The 18,231-nt window shown below is 55.2% G+C and overlaps 1 protein-coding gene across 1 annotated transcript in view; it reads left to right on the top strand.

The window, feature by feature from the left end:
• ZFYVE28 (zinc finger FYVE-type containing 28) overlaps positions 1 to 17,625 on the top strand; it is a 98,915-nt gene extending 81,290 nt beyond the window's left edge. Inside the window, exons 9-13 of the mRNA XM_025289565.3 lie at positions 11,480 to 11,613; positions 13,031 to 13,147; positions 14,285 to 14,389; positions 15,581 to 15,684; positions 16,469 to 17,625. Of these exons, the coding sequence (XP_025145350.1) occupies positions 11,480 to 11,613; positions 13,031 to 13,147; positions 14,285 to 14,389; positions 15,581 to 15,684; positions 16,469 to 16,600 (592 nt within the window). The 3' untranslated portion in view covers positions 16,601 to 17,625. The remainder of the gene's footprint in view (positions 1 to 11,479; positions 11,614 to 13,030; positions 13,148 to 14,284; positions 14,390 to 15,580; positions 15,685 to 16,468) is intronic.
• Positions 17,626 to 18,231: the final 606 nt, after the last annotated feature.

The raw sequence follows: 18,231 nt of genomic DNA, 5'->3' as shown, positions 1-18,231 counted from the left end.
GGGAAGGGGACGACGGCTCTGCTCGGTCAGCGGGCAGTCCAGCCGGACGAGTTGCAGTGTTTTCCCACAACGACGGCCTCTCCTTAACGTGTGACACACCTGGGATTGCACTTTTTAAATCTTTTCGTTGAAAATTGAAAGATGAAAAAAATAAAAGTGAAAGATGAACAGGATTTATTTTCGAAGGGATACACAGAGAATGCACAGGTAAATGACCGCTTGTAAGAACCTGAGCTCTAGCGTGACGTTCTGGAAATGGGTTTGAGACCCCACGCGGAACCAGGTCTGGGCGCCATCGGGGCTGGGATACGTCACTGGGGTCGCGGCTGGTCCTCAGAGGAGGTGAAAATTGGGGCTTATTTGGGCGGAAAAGGCCAGCGTCCTGGACGGTGAGCCCTCATGTCGTCCTTCTGTGCCCCGCAGTCTGTGCTCAGAACTGGAGGAAACACGCTTGGTCTCCGGCACCTGTGCTTTTCTGGGGGGTCATCACCGCAGTTCTGAGCGGCCCCCGCCCCCTCCCGGATCGGGGCCCCCAGGCTGGGTGGCTCCTCCGTCGCCACGGGAGGACGCAGGGCCCAGGCCGGGGGAGGGAGACCCCCGCAGGCGCCCCGTCTCTGAGTCACGTGTCTGGCCTGCTCGCTTCTTCGGACGCGTCCAGAGACTCGCAGGGTCGTCCATGTGGTGTCGTGGCTGGAACAGCTCGCGATGCTATTATTTTTCCAGGTTGTGTTTTCTCTTATTTCGTAGACCCCTAGAACATCAGGCTGACAAGGTCCTTTTTCTGCAGAAGGCTCTATTTCCCTCCTCTGACAGTGGGATCGGACACTTGCCGTGTGTCCCTGCCCAGCGCGCACTTCGGGAGGTTTGCTGCAATGCCTTTGACCGTGGGCAGAGACACAGGCTGGACGAGACGTTCAGGGTTCATGTGACTGTCAATTGCACGGTATTTTGCTACCAGAAAAACGATGCTTCCTAGTAATTCAAGCCTCAGGGGAGTTGTGACGGGGATTTGTGCTGCCTTCTGTAAAAGACAGTGGCAGCAAACAGCTGGAACGCAGCTGGGCATCGGTACACAAGGCGCCGGGTTTTCCTACATCCTGGAGAGCGGGGGATCTGACGCTGAGGGACCATGCAGACACAGCGGTGACGGGAGTGCAGCCTCCCCGGGGGTGCGGGGAGCCCTTGGTGGGCGGTGCCCCCACACCTTCACCCTCGCCGCTCCCAGCTGCCGTCCCTCTGCCTCGGGGGCTCCGGCCACATCCCACCCACACCCTTCCTGCCCCTACTGCAGATGTGAACCGCTGGGCGCCAGCTGGCCTCTCGGCTCTGCCTTTAATGCTCTTGGCTCTAGACTGGGCTCTTGGGGCCCACACACAGGGTCTGATTCTTCCCTGGGACTGTCTTCCGTGTCCCAGTCTGTCTGTCCAGCAGCTGCCCACAGAGGACCCGTGCCCTTCCAAAAGAGTGACCACCCTGGGCCATGTTCCTGGTGCCCAAATAATGCCCATCCATTGGCCCCTGGGGAGCAGGCTGACCCAGCCAGGCCCCAAGCTCAGCCCCCAGGTGCGGTCCTGGGCCCAACCTCCGGTGTTCTGTTCGTTTGCTCTCTGTGGCCCTTCGAAGCCTCACTGGGCTCCCTGTGGGCAGCACTTTATTGATTTTTCTGCCTCGGACCAGTCTTTTTATGGAGCCTTTGGCTCTCTTTCCATTCACACACACACACTCGCTCACACACATACACGCCCCACTCTGCAGAGCCCCTGGAGAGGGCGTGGGTTGGAGGCTGCAGTTGCCACCTGCCCCAGCCACCACCTGTGCGCCAGCCTTGGCTTCAGTCTTCTGGGAGAGTTCACTGGTCTCTCTGTCTATTTATTTGGAGTCTGCAAGTGGGGTCTTACTTGCAGCATGTGGCCTCTAGTTCCCTGACCAGGGATCGAACCGGGCCCTCTACATTGGGAGCATGGAGTCTTAGCCATGGACCACCGGGGGAGTCCCAGACTTCACTGCTCTTTCAAGACATAACATGAGCCCTGGGCTTCGCGGCTCTCAGAGCTCTGCCCACGTTCAGGGCCCCGCCCCAGGCTCCTTGCAGGTGAGCTGTGTGCTGCCACGGCATCTGGTTCAGAAAGGCTTCTCCACCTCCAGGGCTTTATCTGCGGGGCTGGGGCCCCAGAGGGTGCCGTCCCGGCACTAAGAAACAGCCTCTGTGCCTCAAGAGGGCTGCAGTGGCGCCTGCTGCAGGCACGTCCTCCCCTCAGCCTAAGCTAGTCTTCTGGTCCCAGAAGTAGTACTTGATCTTAGAAGACACTTTGGAAAAATACCAACTTATTCATAGTCGTACTATTCAGATAAATGTAATATTAATGCTTTACATTGACTATATTTTGCAATACCTCATTTATGTACATACGATAGCTCTAATTTTTAAAATGCTACCTTTTTATTTAATATTTCAGCATTTCCAGCATCATTAACTGTCCTTCCTGGAAACCTCTGACCTAATTTACTGAATCAACCCACTGTTGATGGGCATCTAGCTTGAGCTATTTCTTGAATATGCCTTTGCTAAAATGATTACAAGAAAAACATTCTTTTATTCTTTTTAAAGTGCACAGTTCAGTGGCTTTTAGCACATTCACAGAGTTGTGCAAACGCCACCACTGTCCAATCTCAGAACGTTTTCATCACCCTTTAAAGAAACCCCAAATATTTCCCCAGTAAAATCTCTTCAGTCGCTGGCAACCATTAATCTACTTTATGTCTCCATGGATTTGCCAAGACTTTTCTACACTTTTCAAAGAAATGAAATCATACAAGTGAACTTTGTAACCGGCTTCTGTCATGGCTTAATGTTTTCAAGGTTCATCTACATTGTAGCACCTAACGGTGCTTCATTCCTTTCTGTGGCCAAAGATTAATTCCATTGCACGGCTAGACTACCTTTTGTTTATCTGTTTATCAGTTGACCTACATTTGAGTTGCTTCCGTTGTTAGGCTAGTATGTGTGAACATCCATGTACAGATGCTTGTGTGAATCTATGCTTCAGTTCTGGGTAGCCACCTTGAAGTGGAATTGCTGGGTCATTCAGCATGGGGAACTGCTGACAGGTTTTCCAGAGTGCCTGCAGCATTTTAGGTTGTTGCCAGGAATGCACAAGGGCTCCAATTTCTCCAGATCTTCACCCACGCTTGTTTTTTTCCGTTTTTTTTTTAAATTATTATAGTCATCACGATGGGTATGAAATGTCACATTATTGTTTTAATTTGCATTTCCCAAATGACTAATGACGTTGAGCATCTTTTCATGTGTTTACTGGCTGTTTATATAGTTTCTTTGGAAAAATGTCTTTTCAGATACGTTGCCCATCCTTTAGTTGGGTGATTTATCTTCTTCTTGTTGAATTGTAAGAGTCCTTCCTATATTCCAGGAACTATACACCCTTGGGCTTCCCTGGTGGCTCAGAGGTTAAAGCGTCTGCCTGCAATGCAGGAGACCTGAGTTCGATCCCTGAGTTGGGAAGATCCCCTGGAGAAGGAAATGGCAACCCACTCCAGTATTCTTGCCTGGAGAATCCCATGGACAGAGGAGCCTTGTGGGCTGCAGTCCACGGGGTCGCAAAGAGTTGGACACGACTGAGCGACTTCACTTTCATACACCCTTGGCAGACACACGCTTTGAAAAATGTTCTTGCATTCTGTAGAGTTTTCCACTATCTTGATGATATCTTTTGAAGCACAAAAACCTTTAATTTTAATTTTTGGGTGAACCTATGTTTCAGTTCTCTCGGGTAGATACTCAAGAGTGGAATTGCTGGGTCATACCTCATGAGGAACTGTTGATGTTTGTCTTTGGCTGCTGTGCTTTTCATGTCACACCTAAGAAATTATTGCCTAATCCAAGACCACAAAGACTCATGTTTTGTTGTAAAAGTGTTAGCTCTTACGTATTGTCTTTGATCTGTTTGAGCCAATTTTTGTATGTGGTGTAACATGAAACTTCATTATTTTGCATGTGGAAACGCAGTTTTCCCAGCACCACTAAAATTTTTATTGAAGTACAGTTGATTGACAATATTATATTGATTTCAGGTGTATAACATAGCAATATCTGTATAGGTTATCCTCCATTTAAACTATTATAAGATACTGGCTGTGTCCCCTGTGCTACACAATATATCTCGTGGCTCATTTCTTTCACATTTCGTACTTCTGCCTCTTAACCCCCTGCCCCATCTCACCCCTGTCTCACCCCTTCCCATCTCCTGCTCCCCACTGGTGACCACTGGCTTTTGCTCTGTACCCGTGACTCTGTTCCTGTTTTGTTATATCCATACGTTTGTTGAATTCTTGGGTTCTGCATACTCACTGCACATTCACTCATTCACGTGGCGTAATGCCTGCCATGTCATCCATGCCGTTGGAACTGACAGAGTTTCGTTCTTTTCTTGTGGCTGAGTAATATTTCACTTTATATCTGTTTCACATCTTCTTTATCCATTCAGCTGTTGATGGGCACTTGTGCTGCTTCCGCATCTTGGCTGTTGTAAATAATGCTGCTATGAACACTGGATTGCACGCATCTTTTCTAATAAGTGTTTCGTATTCTTCAGGTATACACCCAGGAGTAGAATTGATGGACCCCTATGGTGGTTCTAGTTCTCGTTCTGTGAGGAACCTCCATACTGTTTTCCACGGTGGTGTACCAAGTTACATTCCCATCAGCAGTCTAGGAGGGTTCGCTTTTCTTCACATCCTTGGCAACACTTGTTATTTTTGGTCTTTTTCCTGATGGCCATTCTGACAGGTGGGAAGTGATATCCTGTGGTTTTGATTTACGTTTCTCTGATGATTAGCAATATTGAGCATCTTTGCGTGTGCTCTTCATTTGTATGTCTTCAGGAAAACATCTGTTAACATCTTCAGTCCATTTCCTGGGGTTTCCTTGTTGGCTCAGTGCTAAAGAATCCACCTGCCAATGCAGGAGACATGGGTTTGATCCCTGGGTCAGAAAGATCCCCTGGAGAAGGAAATGGCAACTCACTCCAGTATTCTTGCCCAGGAAATCCCATGAACAGAGGAGCCTGGCAGGCTACAGTCCATGGGGTTGCAAAATAGTCAGACATAAATTAACAACTAAACAACAGGAATTTCTAATCCATTTTCTAATCCAGTTGTTTATTTTTTCACATTGCATTGTATGAGCTGTTTATATATTTTGGATATTAACCCCTGTGTATCATTTGCAAATATTTTTGCCCATTCAGTTGGTTATCTTTTCATTTTGTCAATGGTTTCATTTGCTGTGCAAAAGCTTTTAGGTTAATTTGGTCCTGTTTATTAATTTTTGCTTTTGTCTCCCTTGCCTTGGGTTTTTGGTGGCCATTCAGTCGTGTCTGACTCTTGGCAACCCCCTGGACTGCAGCATGCCAGGATCCTCTGTCTTCCGCTGTCTCCTGGAGTTCGCTCAAATTCACGTCCATTGAGTCAGTGATGCTACCTAACCATCAACATATCCAAAAACAATCGCTACAGCTTATGTCAAGAAGTGTTCTGCCAAAGTTTTCTTTTAGAAGTTTTTTAGTTTCCAGTCTTACATTTAGGTCTTTGATCAATTTTGAGTTTATTTTTATGTATAGTGTGAAAAAAACATTCTATTAATAATTTCACTTCTTTATATGTAGCTTCCAGTTTTCCCAGCACCACTTATTGTAGGGACAATTTTTTGTCCATCTCAGAACCACCTTTTGAAAAGACCATTCTTTCCTTATTGGGTGACCTTGACACCCTTTGGGAAGATGAGTCGAGCACAAACTCCTGGGTTCATCTCTGGACTGGCAGTTTTATTGGCTTCCCATGGCTCCCATGCCAGTGCTGGTCTTGTTCACTGTTGTTAAATTATGCGTCATGTGAGTCTTCCCACTTTGCTTTTTTTCTTTTTCAAGATTGCTTCAGCTGTTCTGAGTCACTGCATTTCTGTATGAATTTTAGGATCAGCTTGTCAACTTCTGCGTGGAAAAGGAAATTTTTTTTATATTTTGATATGGATTCCATTGAACCTATAGACCAGTATTGAGAGTATTGCCATGTTAATGATATTAAGTCCTCAACCATGAACACAAGCTGTGTTTCCGTTTATTTAGGTCTAATTTATTTCAATGATGTTTTATAGTTTTCCATAACTCTTATGGAGAAATGCATCAATAACCTCAGATATGCAGGTGACTCCACCCTTGTGTCAGAAAGCGAAGAGGAACTGAAGACCCCCTGATGAAGGTGAAAGAGGAGAGTGAAAAAGCTGGCTTAAAACTCAGCATTCAGAAGACTAAGATTATGGCATCTGGTCCTATCACTTCATGGCAAATAGATGGGGAACCATTGGAAACAGTGGCAGGCTATTTTCTTGGGCTCAAAAATTACTGCAGATGGTGACTGCTGCCATGAAATTAAAAGACGCTTGTTTCTTGAAAGAAAAGCTATGACAAACCTAGACAGCGTATTAAAAAGCAGAGAAATGACTTTGCCAGCAAATATCCATATAGTCAAAGGTATGGTTTTTCCACTAATCATGTATGGATGTGAGAGTTGGACTATAAAGAAAGCTGGGCGCCACAGAATTGATTCTTTTGAACTGTGGTGTTGGAGAAGACTCTTGAGAGTCCCTTGGACTGCAAGGAGATCCAACCAGTCCATCCTAAAGGAAATCAGTCGTGAATATTCATTGGAAGGACTGATACTGAAGCTCTTAATACTTTGGCCACCTGATGTGAAGAGACAACTATTGGAAAAGAGCCTGATGCTGGGGAAGACTGAAGGCAGGAGGAGAAGGGGACGACAGAGGCTGGATGGCATCACCGACTCGATGGACATGGGTTTGAGTGAACTCTGGGCGACGGTGAAGGTCAGGGAGGCCAGGCCTGCTGCCATCCATGCGGTCACAAAAAGTCAGACACAATTTAGTGACTGAACAACAAAGGGTGAACTGAATGGTGTTGATATATGATATAGTGTGTGTGTGTGTGTGTGTGTGTGTGTGTGTGTGTCCATGTGTACTCAGTCATTCAGTCGTGTCTGACTCTTTGTGACCCCATGGACTGTAGCCCACCAGGCTCCTCTGTCCATGGGATTATCCCAGTAAGAATATTAGAATGGACTGCCATGCCATCCTCCAGGGGATCTTCCCAACCCAGGGATCGAACCCAGTCTCCTGCACTGGCAGGCGGATTATTTACCGTCTGAGCCACCTGGGAAGCCATATATATATATATAGTATATATCAATAAAGCTGTTACTGTTAAAGACCCAATTATATTAAGATATGGTAGCAATTTTAAAAAATCTTATTTGCATTCGCTTCAGGATTTAAATATTTGGAATAAATATAACAAAAAAAATACAAGAGTTACAGTCAGTTCAGTCACTCAGTTGTGTCCGACTCTTTGCGACCCCATGGCCTACAGCACACCAGGCTTCCCTGTCCATCACCAATGCCTGGAGCTTGCTCAAATTCATGTCCATCGAGTTGGTGATGCCATCCAACCATCTCATCCTCTGTCGTCCCCTTCTCCTACTGCCTTCAAGATCTTTCCTGCCATCAGGGTCTTTTCTAAGAAGTCAGTTCTTCCCATCAAGTGGCCAAAGTCTTGGAGCTTCAGCTTCAGCATCAGTCCTTCCAATGAATATTCACAACTGATTTCCTTCAGGATTGACTGGTTGGATCTCCTTGCAGTCCAGGGGACTCTCAAGTCTTATGCAACACCACAGTTCAAAAGCATCAATTCTTCGGTGCTCAGCTTTCTTTATAATCCAACTCTCACATCCATACATGACCACTGGAAAAACCACACATTTGACTAGACGGACCTTTGTCAGTAAAGTCATGTCTCTGTTTTTTAATATGCTGTCTAGGTTTGTCATAGCTTTTCTTTCAAGAAACAAGCATCTTTTAATTTCATGGCAGCAGTCACCATCTGCAGTCATTCTGGAGCCCAAGAAAATAAAGTCTGTCACTGTTTCCATTGGTTCCCCATCTGTTTTCCATGAAGTGATGCGACTGGATGCCATGATCTTCATTTTCTGAATGCAGAGCTTTAAGCCAACTTTTTCACTCTCCTCTTTCACTTTCATCAAAAGGCTTTTTAGTTCCTCTTCACTTTCTGCCATAAGGGTGGTGTCATCTGCATATCTGAGGTTATTGATATTTCTCCCGGCAATCTTGATTCCAGCTTGTGCTTCTTCCAGCCCAGTGTTTCTCATGATGTACTCTGCATATAAGTTAAATAAGCAGGGTGACAATATACAACCTTGATGTACTCCTTTTCCTATTTGGAACCAGTCTGCTGTTCCATGTCCGGTTCTAACTGTTGCTTCTTGAGCTGCATACAGGTTTCACAGAAGACAGGTAAGGTGGTCTGGTATTCCCATCTCTTGAAGAATTTTCCACAGTTTTGATCCACATAGTCAAAGGCTTTAGCGTAGTCAATGAAGCAGAAATAGATGTTTTTCTGAAATTCTCTTGCCTTTTCTATGATCCAACAGGTGTTGGCAATTTTATCTCTGGTTCCTCTGCCTTTCTAAATCCAGCTTGAACATCTGGAAGTTCTCGGTTCACGTACTGCTGAAGCCTGGCTTGAAGGATTTTGAACATTACCTTGCTAGCATATGAAATGAGTTCATAACTCTTGCTGTACATCTGAAACTAACACAACATTGTAAATCAACTGTGCTTCATTTGTTAATTATTAAAAATATACACTATAAAATTGTACAATTTAATGTAATTCTTAACCTATTGTATTGATGCCAAGCCCATCAATGCTATTGGCCATTTAGACTTTTCAGTTCCATTTCCTTTGCTTTCCCCTGTCCTAAATCTTTTTTCCTCTACTTTTTAATTTTTGCAAAATACATATAACACAAAATTTACCATTTTAACAGTATTTAAGTGTACAATTCAGTGACATTGTGCACATTCACAATGTTGTATGACTGTCAACACTTTTTCCAGAAGTTTCTCATCATCCCAAACTGAAACTCTGTCCCCACTAAAGCCCCCCTTCCCTGACCCCTGGCGCCCACCACTCTGTCTCTGTGAGTCTGACTCCTGTAGGGACCTCGTGTAAGGGGCGTCAGACAGTGACTGTCCCTTGTGACCGGCTTGTTTCACTTAGCATAATGCCCTAAAGGTTCATCCATATGGTAGCTGGTGTCAGAATCTTATTCCTTTTTAAAGCTGAATAATATTCCCCTGTGTGGCTGGACCACAGTTTGTTTACCCATCATCTGCTGATGGGCGCTCGGGTTGTTATACCTTTTGGCTCTTGTGAGTAATGCTGCTGTGAACGTTCGTGTGTAAGCATTTGTTTGGGTTCCTGCTTTCAGATCTCCTGGGTTGTTGACGGACGTGGACCCTGGACAGTGACGCTCACCCCGTTTCCTTACTCAGCTCCCAGGGAGGGCGCGGCCAGGGTCACACCCCCAAGCGGAAAGCCAGGGGCTTCGTCTCGGGGACAAGACAGGCAGTCTGGGCAGGGAGGGCTCTCGGTGATCACAAGGGTCTCAGCGGAGCAGGGTATCAGCCCGTCCAGCACCTCCCATCACTCCTCCATGCTCTGGGGAAGCATTACACACTCAGAGACAGATGTTCCCGTTGCCTGAGTGTGCCAGTCAAACACACCCCCACTTGACTGGGGAGGGGACCCTGAGAAGCCAGTCCGGGCCCCTTCCCCTGGCCCCCTGCACTGAACTCCCGCGCATCCCGTCTCCAAGCTTCCTGGTGGTTGGACGCCAAGAGAGATGCCCCTTAGTAAGACACCGTTTGGCTGCCCACCCATCTCTGCCGTTTGTAGGGGGGGCGCCCACGTCCACGAGGGGCCAGGGCCGCTCCCGTCGCTCAGGCAGGCCGTGGCCTGACGTGATCTTGGTGGGCTCTCCTCCATGGCTGCTGGATTTTGCTGGGACTTCCAGAGCCGCCCCGCAGATGCTGCCGTGTGCACAGCTGCCCAGGGCGGACTCTCAGGCGCTTGCTGACCTCGGGCTGGGGGGCATCAGCTCCACCAGTATGGCATCGGGGCCTCTCCCCATGGTCACTGGCCAGTTCACTCCCAGCAGCCACGCAGGGGCCTGCTGTCTGACCCACCGGGGCCTCTCTCTGACACCGGGATCCTGTGCATTTGAGGCCAGCCTCCAGCCTGAAAAACCCCAACTTCCCCGCAGAAAAGCGAAAGCAGAGATACTGCAGGCCCCTGAAGGCAGCTTTTAAAAAATTATAGTGAATATTTCTAGATAGATAAAAGATTTCGCACATGTGAAACCAGAGAGGAGGAAATGAATTCTGTAGCAGCGTACTTGATCAAACTTTTTGGCCAACCCAATAAAAACTTAGTAGCAAAAATGTCAAGGGGAAAATTGGAGGGGTGGGGAGGAAATTTCCCAGAAAGTGGGAAAAACTGACAGCAGTGAAGACGAGAGGGACATTATTTTAACGACTGAAAGGTCAGCGCACACACCCCCCACAGCTGGGCGAATGGACACCCAGACAGTCCAGCCTCAGCTGCGGCTGCTACTTGGGGCCTGGGGTGACCCCTGAATAGCAGAGCTAACTGCCTGCAGCAGGGCCCCTAGGCCGGGGCCGGGCGCGCGGGGGCCGGAGGGCTTGTCTCGGAGGAGAGCGCCATGGCCAGGGGCTGGAAACAACAGAAATCTCTCCTCTCAAAGGTTGGAGACCCGAGATCTAAACCTGGCGGGGCCATGCTCCCTCCGGAGGCTCTGGGCAGGGGTCCTTCCTGCGTCTTCGGTGACTCTAGGAGTCCCCTGGCCTGTGACCTTGTTACCGCGATCTCTGTGTCGTGGTCACTGGTCCTCCCCGCTCCCCTCCTACTACGACTCCTGGCCTGGGGTTACAGCCTCCAGAGAAGCCAGGACGTCTCCTCTCCAGGTCCTTAGCTTGGGGCTTCCCTCGTGGGCGGTTAAGAATCCACCGGGCAGTACAAGGGACACTGATTGGATCCCTGATCCGGGAAAGGCCCCCACGACTGCTGAGTCTGTGCTCCGGGCCCTGGGAACCACAACTACTGAAGCCTGAGGTCCCAGAGCTCACATTGCACAAGGGACGCCCGCCCACGGCCACTAGGCACGCGGCCACTAGAGCGTAGCCCTCTCAGCACAGCTAAAGAAAAGCCTGCCCGCACCCAAGACCCAGCACAGCCACAAAAATAACAATAAAAATACTTACCTCAATTGCAAAGACCTTTTTCCAACTAAGGTCCCACGGGGTTCCAGGTTCGGGCGTGGACACATGTTTTGGGGCCTGCCAGCCCCTGCAGAGGGTGTGAGTGGGGTGAGGACGCTTCCATAGGACGAACTCAGCCCCCGGTGTTGGACCTGGGTCTCACCCAGGTGCGGGGTGGGGGGCCCTCCGGGCAGAAGTCTTGTTCCCCCTCGCTGCCTGCAGCCAAGCCCCTGTGTTTCCTTCTCCGTGCAGCGGCTCTACGGCTGGTCCCTGCTCCCCAGACATGAGCAGCCCCGAGTCAGCACCCGTGGCCGTCAGAGAGAAGATGCGCTCCCGGTTCCACGGCAGCCACGACCTGATCCACCGCCTGTTTGTCTGTATCTCAGGTGCCCCGTTGGGCCCCAGGGTGGGCATGGGCTCGAGGGTACATGGGGGGTGGGCAAGCTTCAGGCAGTGGCTGGCGCGCTGCAGGAGTCTCCCCAGGAAGGTTGGGGTGCGGGCCCTGCCCAGGGGCTCCCTCACCACGTCACTTCCTTGCCGCAAGCCCCGAGAGGAGCCCAGCCAAGAGGTGGGCGTCGTGCGTCCGCAGGTCCTCCTCAGTGTGGGGGTGGGAGCCCAGGCCGGGCCTGGGGGCCCTCGCCACCCACCCGTGAGGTCCTGTTCAATCTGATGTCCCGACTGATCCTGTTTCCTTCCATCCCCTGGGTGAGGGGGACGATGACTGCTTCATTTCCTGGGATTCAGAGAGGGGCGTGAGCTCAGCGGCTTTTTCACCTTCTCCCTTAGTTTTATGTGTTGTGAGTAGCTGGGGCAGGCACCTGGTTTAGAAGCATGGCTGTGTGGTGGGGTCTCCCTCCCTTCTGCCTGCCTGCCATCCAGCCCCTCCTCCGGCCACGTTCAGGCAGTGCCCCTCCTGCAGCCTTGTCCAGCCTTGTCCGCCTGGCCCATCCTCTGACCCCAGGCCGTGGGGTGGAGCAGCGAGGGGCGCAGCCTGTGGACTGGCAGACGCTGCAGAGTCAGGGTCACAGTCCCGGGGTGTCACTCTGCACTGCCCAGGGTCCCACAGGCAGGGCCCCCAGCCAGGCCAGGCTCGGGGGTGACTCTGCGCTTCCATTCAAACATCTGGCAGAACCCACCGCAAATCCACGGGTCTGTCTTGCAGTCTGGGGAACAGCAGGCCCAGCAGGTGCCTGGCCGGGCTGCTGACACAGCAGGAAACCCTCCAGAACCGCTGGCCACAGTGTCGGCGCGGTGATGGGCCCCGGGGGGTAGGAGGCAGGTGCGGTCACCCCCTGGCCTTGCCGTGAACGCAACCCCACCTGCCCTCGAATAGCTTTTCACTGAGGAGGGCTGAGCCCACCCACCTGAGGGATGAGGAAACCTCAGCCGGTGAGGGTGGGGGCAGCCCCAAGGGCCCCCCAGTCTGGGCAGGTCCCCAGAAGGGCTGGCCAAGGTGGCCATGACGGGGAAGGAGCTGCCACAGGGGTGGGCACACTTAGGGGCGCGGGGTCATCCCTCATTGAGGAGCCAGAGCCCTTTGGTGGCCATGGCTGAGACCCCCAGGACAAAAGTATGAATGAGACTAACTGCTGCCCAGGCGGGAAGGGGGCGGCGCTGCTGGGTCGTGGGCCCATCCCCTCTTCCCTTACCTCCTGAACTTGGCTTCTGCCAGAGGGACCCTTGCGGGGCTGGGGGGCCGCTTCCCGCCCTGGCTCATCCAAGGACGGGCTGGCCTCTGGCCCTGAGCCGCAGCAGGCTCCGCAGTCAGCAGTGCCTCCCCTGCCCTCCCCGCGTCCCCCGCAGGCGTGGCCGACCAGCTGCAGACCAACTACGCCAGCGACCTGAGGAGCATCCTGAAGACCCTCTTTCAGGTCATGGCCACCAAGCCAGAGGCGGACGACAAGGAAAAGCTGAAGAAAGGTGAGTGCCGGCCGGCCAGGCTCGGAGGCGCGCCACCCCCACCCAAGGAAGCCGGTGGAAACCTGCTCTCCCAGGCCACCCTTCTTGCACGACCACGCCCCGCGGGCGGAAGCCCCCAGCCGAGCCAGGCTGTCCGCTGGGGGATGGAGGGCACACCTCGCAGGCCCCGGGTACCCCGAGGCCACTGCCAGGAGCAGTGGCAGCAATTGCGTAGCGCCCGGCCGGCCACCTGACAGCGAGGACGGGCGAGGAGGCACGGTGCCCTTCCTCTGACAGACGGGACCCAGTGGTCCCGTGTCGCTTCTGCAGAATTCCGTCTGTCAGATCAACGAGACACCAGCCCAGAGTCCGGGAGGGGACACGGGTCCCACTGCTCCAGGAGGAAGTGGCCCTCTGTGACCTGCCTCACACCAGGGTGTGCACTCACCCAAGTGCGTGTGCACGTGCGCGCGCACGCGCGCGCACACACACACACACACACTGAATGGTCACCTGGGGAGGGAGCAGGGGTCAGGCAGGGGATGCTGAGGCAAGGGCCGGGTGGGGTCCCAGTGTGGTGGAGGGGAGCCACCCCTCTGGTGCCACCCCTCTTTGGGGCTGAGGCTCCGGTTCTGGGCAAGTGGCCCCCCCATCCCAGGGGCTTCTGCTCAAGAGTGACCAGGCAGCCGGCCCAGGCCCCACACCAGCTCTGCCTCCCGAGGTCCGTTCTGCTGGGCCGCACTGCCCCCATGTACCCGGGGATTCCAGGTGGGGCTACCTGAGGACCACTGCTGCTCAGGAAGGGCAGTGACGTGGAAGGGCAGTGACGTGGGCGGCCTCTGCACGCAAGGAGTGTGGGCCCCAGGGCCGGGGCCAGGCCTGGTCCCCTGCCCGCCTCGGGGCCACGGTCCAGGGGGACCTGACCACACACAGACAGTGGATGGGTCCGGGGCCAGCTGCCCACATGGGGGCACTCAGATGGACAGACTCCCAGGGTTGGGTCAGCACCCTGCCTGCCAGGCAGCGGGTGAGGGCCCCGGTGACCCCCTCCACGGGTGGGACTGTGCAGTGGGGGCTGCCCTCCACTGGCCGCACCCAGGCATACTTCCCGGGCACGAGTGGTAGCCCGTTGAGCCCAGTGGCCACACTTTCTTCCAGTCACCCAGACCCTGCGGAGCGCGGCTCTGGAGGACTGTGCCCTGTGCCAGGAAACCCTGTCATCCTCCGAGCTCGCCGCCAAGACCCGAGACGGAGACTTGGAAGGTGCGTGAGTGGCGGGGGCCAGTGGGCTGAGCAGAGAGCGGGGACTCTGTCCGGATGTCTCCCCTCTGCTCTGGCCTGCAGTTTGGCAGCAGCCCTCCTCCAGTGTGGGCCCCTCACCAAGGCCGTCAGGATGTGTGGCTCTCAGGGCAGGGCCTGGGAGTCCCCAGGATCCTCACTGTCCTCCTCGAGTAGGAGTCTGGATTTGCCTGTTGGAGCTGGCCTCGTGGCCTGGCGTGACCCCAGGAGCTGACCAGTGATGTCCAGGCATCACTGGGACAGTCAGGGTTTTTCCACGGAGAGGGTGGACAGCGTGAGAGGAGGCCTCATTGCGGTGGGGGGGGGGGGGGTGTGCCAGAGCAGAAGCCTGGAGGGCAGAGTGGGAGGGGCAGGGGTCTGCAGGCCGCAGGAGGGGGAGGGCAAGTCCTCGGGCGCAGCTTGGAGAGGAGGGGCCGGAGACGGGGGCCAGAGACCAGGGTCTTCCCTGGGCGAGTGGCCTCGCCGGCGCCGCGCTCGCGGCTGGTGCAGGGTGGGCACCTCATGTCTGGGGTGTCTCCCTGGACAAGGTGGCCCCGCCCCCGAATTCGAATTCCAGAGCAGATCCCCAGGGGCTCCCTCCAGTGAGCGCCTAGAGAAGGGAAAGGGAGTGAGACCAGTCGTGGGGGGCCGGCGCTGCACATGTGGGGGCGGGGCCAGCCTGGGGGCGGAGCCAGCTCCGGGCGGGGGGAGGGGTATTCTCGGGGCGGGGCCATCCCCAGTCGCCCTCCCTCGCATCCCCTCCCCCACCTCCCTTTGACCTGCCCTGGAGCCGGGTAGGGCGGGGCTGCCGGGGCGCCTGAGGCTCCAGCAGAGCCTTGATTGGGAGGTTGACAAAGGGGGTTGATTTCTTTCATCTGTCAGCCCCCGTGTTTGCCCGAGGACCCTGCCAGACTGGATGCCGGCTGGGAGAGGCTTGGGAGAGGGTGGCTTGGGTGCCCCTCGCTCTGAGTCTTGGGGCGACCTGCAGGCTGCTGCCACAAGGGTCCGATCCACGCGCCTGGCCAGCAGTCCTGATACCTAGCCAGTAAGGAGCCTCGCGAGGACCGGAGGCTCCTGCATACCACCAGCCTCCGACCCCACCCCAGCCCACCGGCCCTCGCTGCCGCCCCCGCGCCGCTGCCTCGGGCTGACCTGCCCCCACTGTCATTCTCACAGACCCGCCCGAGTGGGTCCCGGACGAGGCCTGCGGCTTCTGCACCGCCTGCAAAGCGCCTTTCACAGTGATCCGCAGGAAGCACCACTGCCGCAGCTGCGGGAAGGTAGGTGGCTGGGCGGCCGGGGCCGTCCCGCAGCCCCCGGGGCTGCCGCCTCAGACATCCCAGGGAGCGTCTGCAGACCCCGTGCCCAGGTCCAGGGGTCAGGACCAATGCTCCGGGGCTGGCGAGGACTTAGGAGTCCTGTGCAGAGAGACACCCATGAGCCCTGGGCCCTGCTCTGACTTGGCACAGGGTGTGGCCTTGGGCTTCCCAGGTGGCGCTGGCGGTAAAGAACCCGCCTGCCAATGCAGGAGGCATGGAGACCTGGGTTCGATCCCTAGGTCGGGAAGATCCCCTGGAGGAGGGCATGGCAACCCACTCCAGTATTCTTGCCTGGAGAATCCCACAGACGGAAGAGCCTGGTCCATGGGGTCAGCAAAGAGTCGGACACGACCGAGCGACCTAGCACGCATGAACGCGGCCTCGGGCACGCAGCCACTAAGAGCGATGGCGCAGTGCCCAGTCCTGGGCCCTTCAGACCTGGGGGTCTGGTGCGGGGGTGGGGGGCGGAGGGTCTGCATTGGAGCCTGCCGCAGCCTTGCTGTAAGGCCAGGACCCCCTTCCTCAGACTGGCCTCTTGGTCAAGACCTGCCCCAGGTTTTCCTGAAGGTCCTGGCCCCGCGTTGGGGAGCGGGAGAGCTCCGCCTGGCCCGGGTGGGAGGGACGTGCAGGCCGGCCGGCCAGGGGGCTCAGGTCTCTGCTCCCACCCTTGCCGGCCGTCCCTCCGAGGCGCAGGGCTGCGGAGGGCCCCGACCCGCTCACTTGGCCGCGCGCTCCCGCCTTCCAGATCTTCTGCTCGCGCTGCTCCTCGCACTCGGCGCCGCTGCCGCGCTACGGGCAGGTGAAGCCGGTCCGCGTGTGCACGCACTGCTACATGTTCCACGTCACGCCTTTCTACAGCGACAAGGCGGGCATCTGACACGGCGCGCGAGCCCGCGGGCCCCGCAGGACTCCAGGGAGGGGGCTCCGACGGCCGCGCCCCGCCTCTGCCACCCGCTGGCCGGAGGGGCTTCGCCGCATCTCATCTACCTGCTGGCCCCGCCGCTGCGGGGGCTGCGGGCGCCCGGACTCCAGAACTCCAGTGCCTCCGCCCCCCGCCCGCAGGGCCCTCGGGCCTGGTGCAGGGGCCCACGGAGGTCAGCTGCAGCCAGCGCGGGGACCTGGGGTGCCAGGCCTGGGCCAGGGTGGGCCCCCCTGCCTTGCTGAGATGCCGTCTGAGGCTCAGCTGTAGCGGAAGGTCTGCTGTTCCTGGGCGGGTGATGCTCACCTACCGGAGAGGGGGCAACTCAGAGCAGCCGCAGGGCTTCCCCCATGAGCTGGCCGAACGGGGAAAGACCAGGCTGTCCTCTCTCTCTCCAGGGCACTGCGCCCACAGCCCCCCACCCCCTGCTCCCCTCAGGACCTTGCCTAAACCACATGTCTCATTTCTTGTTGGAGAGGGGACGTGCACAGCAGACCCTGTGCAAGCCGCCCGGCCCCTGCTGTGGTCTGCCCACCTTGGTCCTCCAGCTGACGGGGGCGGGGGGGGGGGGGGGGCACCAAGCAGCAGGCAGAGGTATCCTAGCTTCCGAGGCCAGGGCGCTCCAGGGGTCTGAGGACCCGGTGATGACCTCTCGGCTGCCATTACTCCCACCCCTCTGACCCCCTGGGACCCTGGCCCCAGAGCGGCCCCAGGCCCAGCACGGACACCTCCTCAGGCTTAAATCTCAGGCTTCACGTTGCGATGATGATTGCAGTTTTATTTTTAGAGAGAGGACACACCTACTGCTTCTTTTATAGCATAAAATCCAATTACTGTTTGACAGTGGAATACACACGCACAAAAAACAGCGCGTGTGGGAGAAGAAAAGTATATAATGGAGGGTATATTATGTATTGAGATTATTTTTATTTTCTAAATGCTGTAATTCAAAACCATTTCCATAAATCTATTTAAGGATTGCAGACACTCTTATTTCTCGTGTGAGCATGGATGGACTCCTTTTTCTCTGTCTGGGACGTGATGGGGTTCTTGCTCAAGTGCACTGTCCTCCAGAAAACGAGGAGGGCTTCTGGTCTCCTGGGACAGTGGGAAGGCAGGACGTGGCTTCCCACCAGCCCCCAGGAGAAGGGTGACCAGCCCTTCCCCTACCCCATCCCACTCCCTGAGATGGGCTCCAGCCTCCCGCGCCCCGCGCGCCCACCCTGCCCAGCACCCCAGGCAGGCCAGCAGACAGGTGGACACCCACACGGGGCGGGGGCACAGGAGAGGAGAAAGACTGTTCGTGTTCTGGAGGCTGGCGGTGGCGGGAGGACCACTGGCAGCATATGGGAGGGCGGGGACTGGGGTACACCCCCCTTCCGCCATGGGTCTGGGCTCCTCCAAGGCCCCTGCTGCTGCCTCTAGCGGCCACCAGGGGGCACCCCGCCCACCGCCTCCTCTCCCACGGGGGCCTGGTGGCCAGGGCGTGGGGGCTTAGAGCCCTGCCTGCAGGGGCTGTCCCGCTGTGGTGGGCACTCCAGGTCGGAACAGGGCCCCCAGCACACACGCACCCAGCGGCCAGGCACTCG

The sequence above is a fragment of the Bubalus bubalis genome, chromosome 7, assembly GCF_019923935.1.
Source record: "Bubalus bubalis isolate 160015118507 breed Murrah chromosome 7, NDDB_SH_1, whole genome shotgun sequence".
NCBI lineage: Eukaryota > Metazoa > Chordata > Mammalia > Artiodactyla > Bovidae > Bubalus > Bubalus bubalis.
The sequence above is the reverse complement of the archived record's forward strand: the minus strand, read 5'-3'. Positions and strand labels throughout refer to the sequence as shown.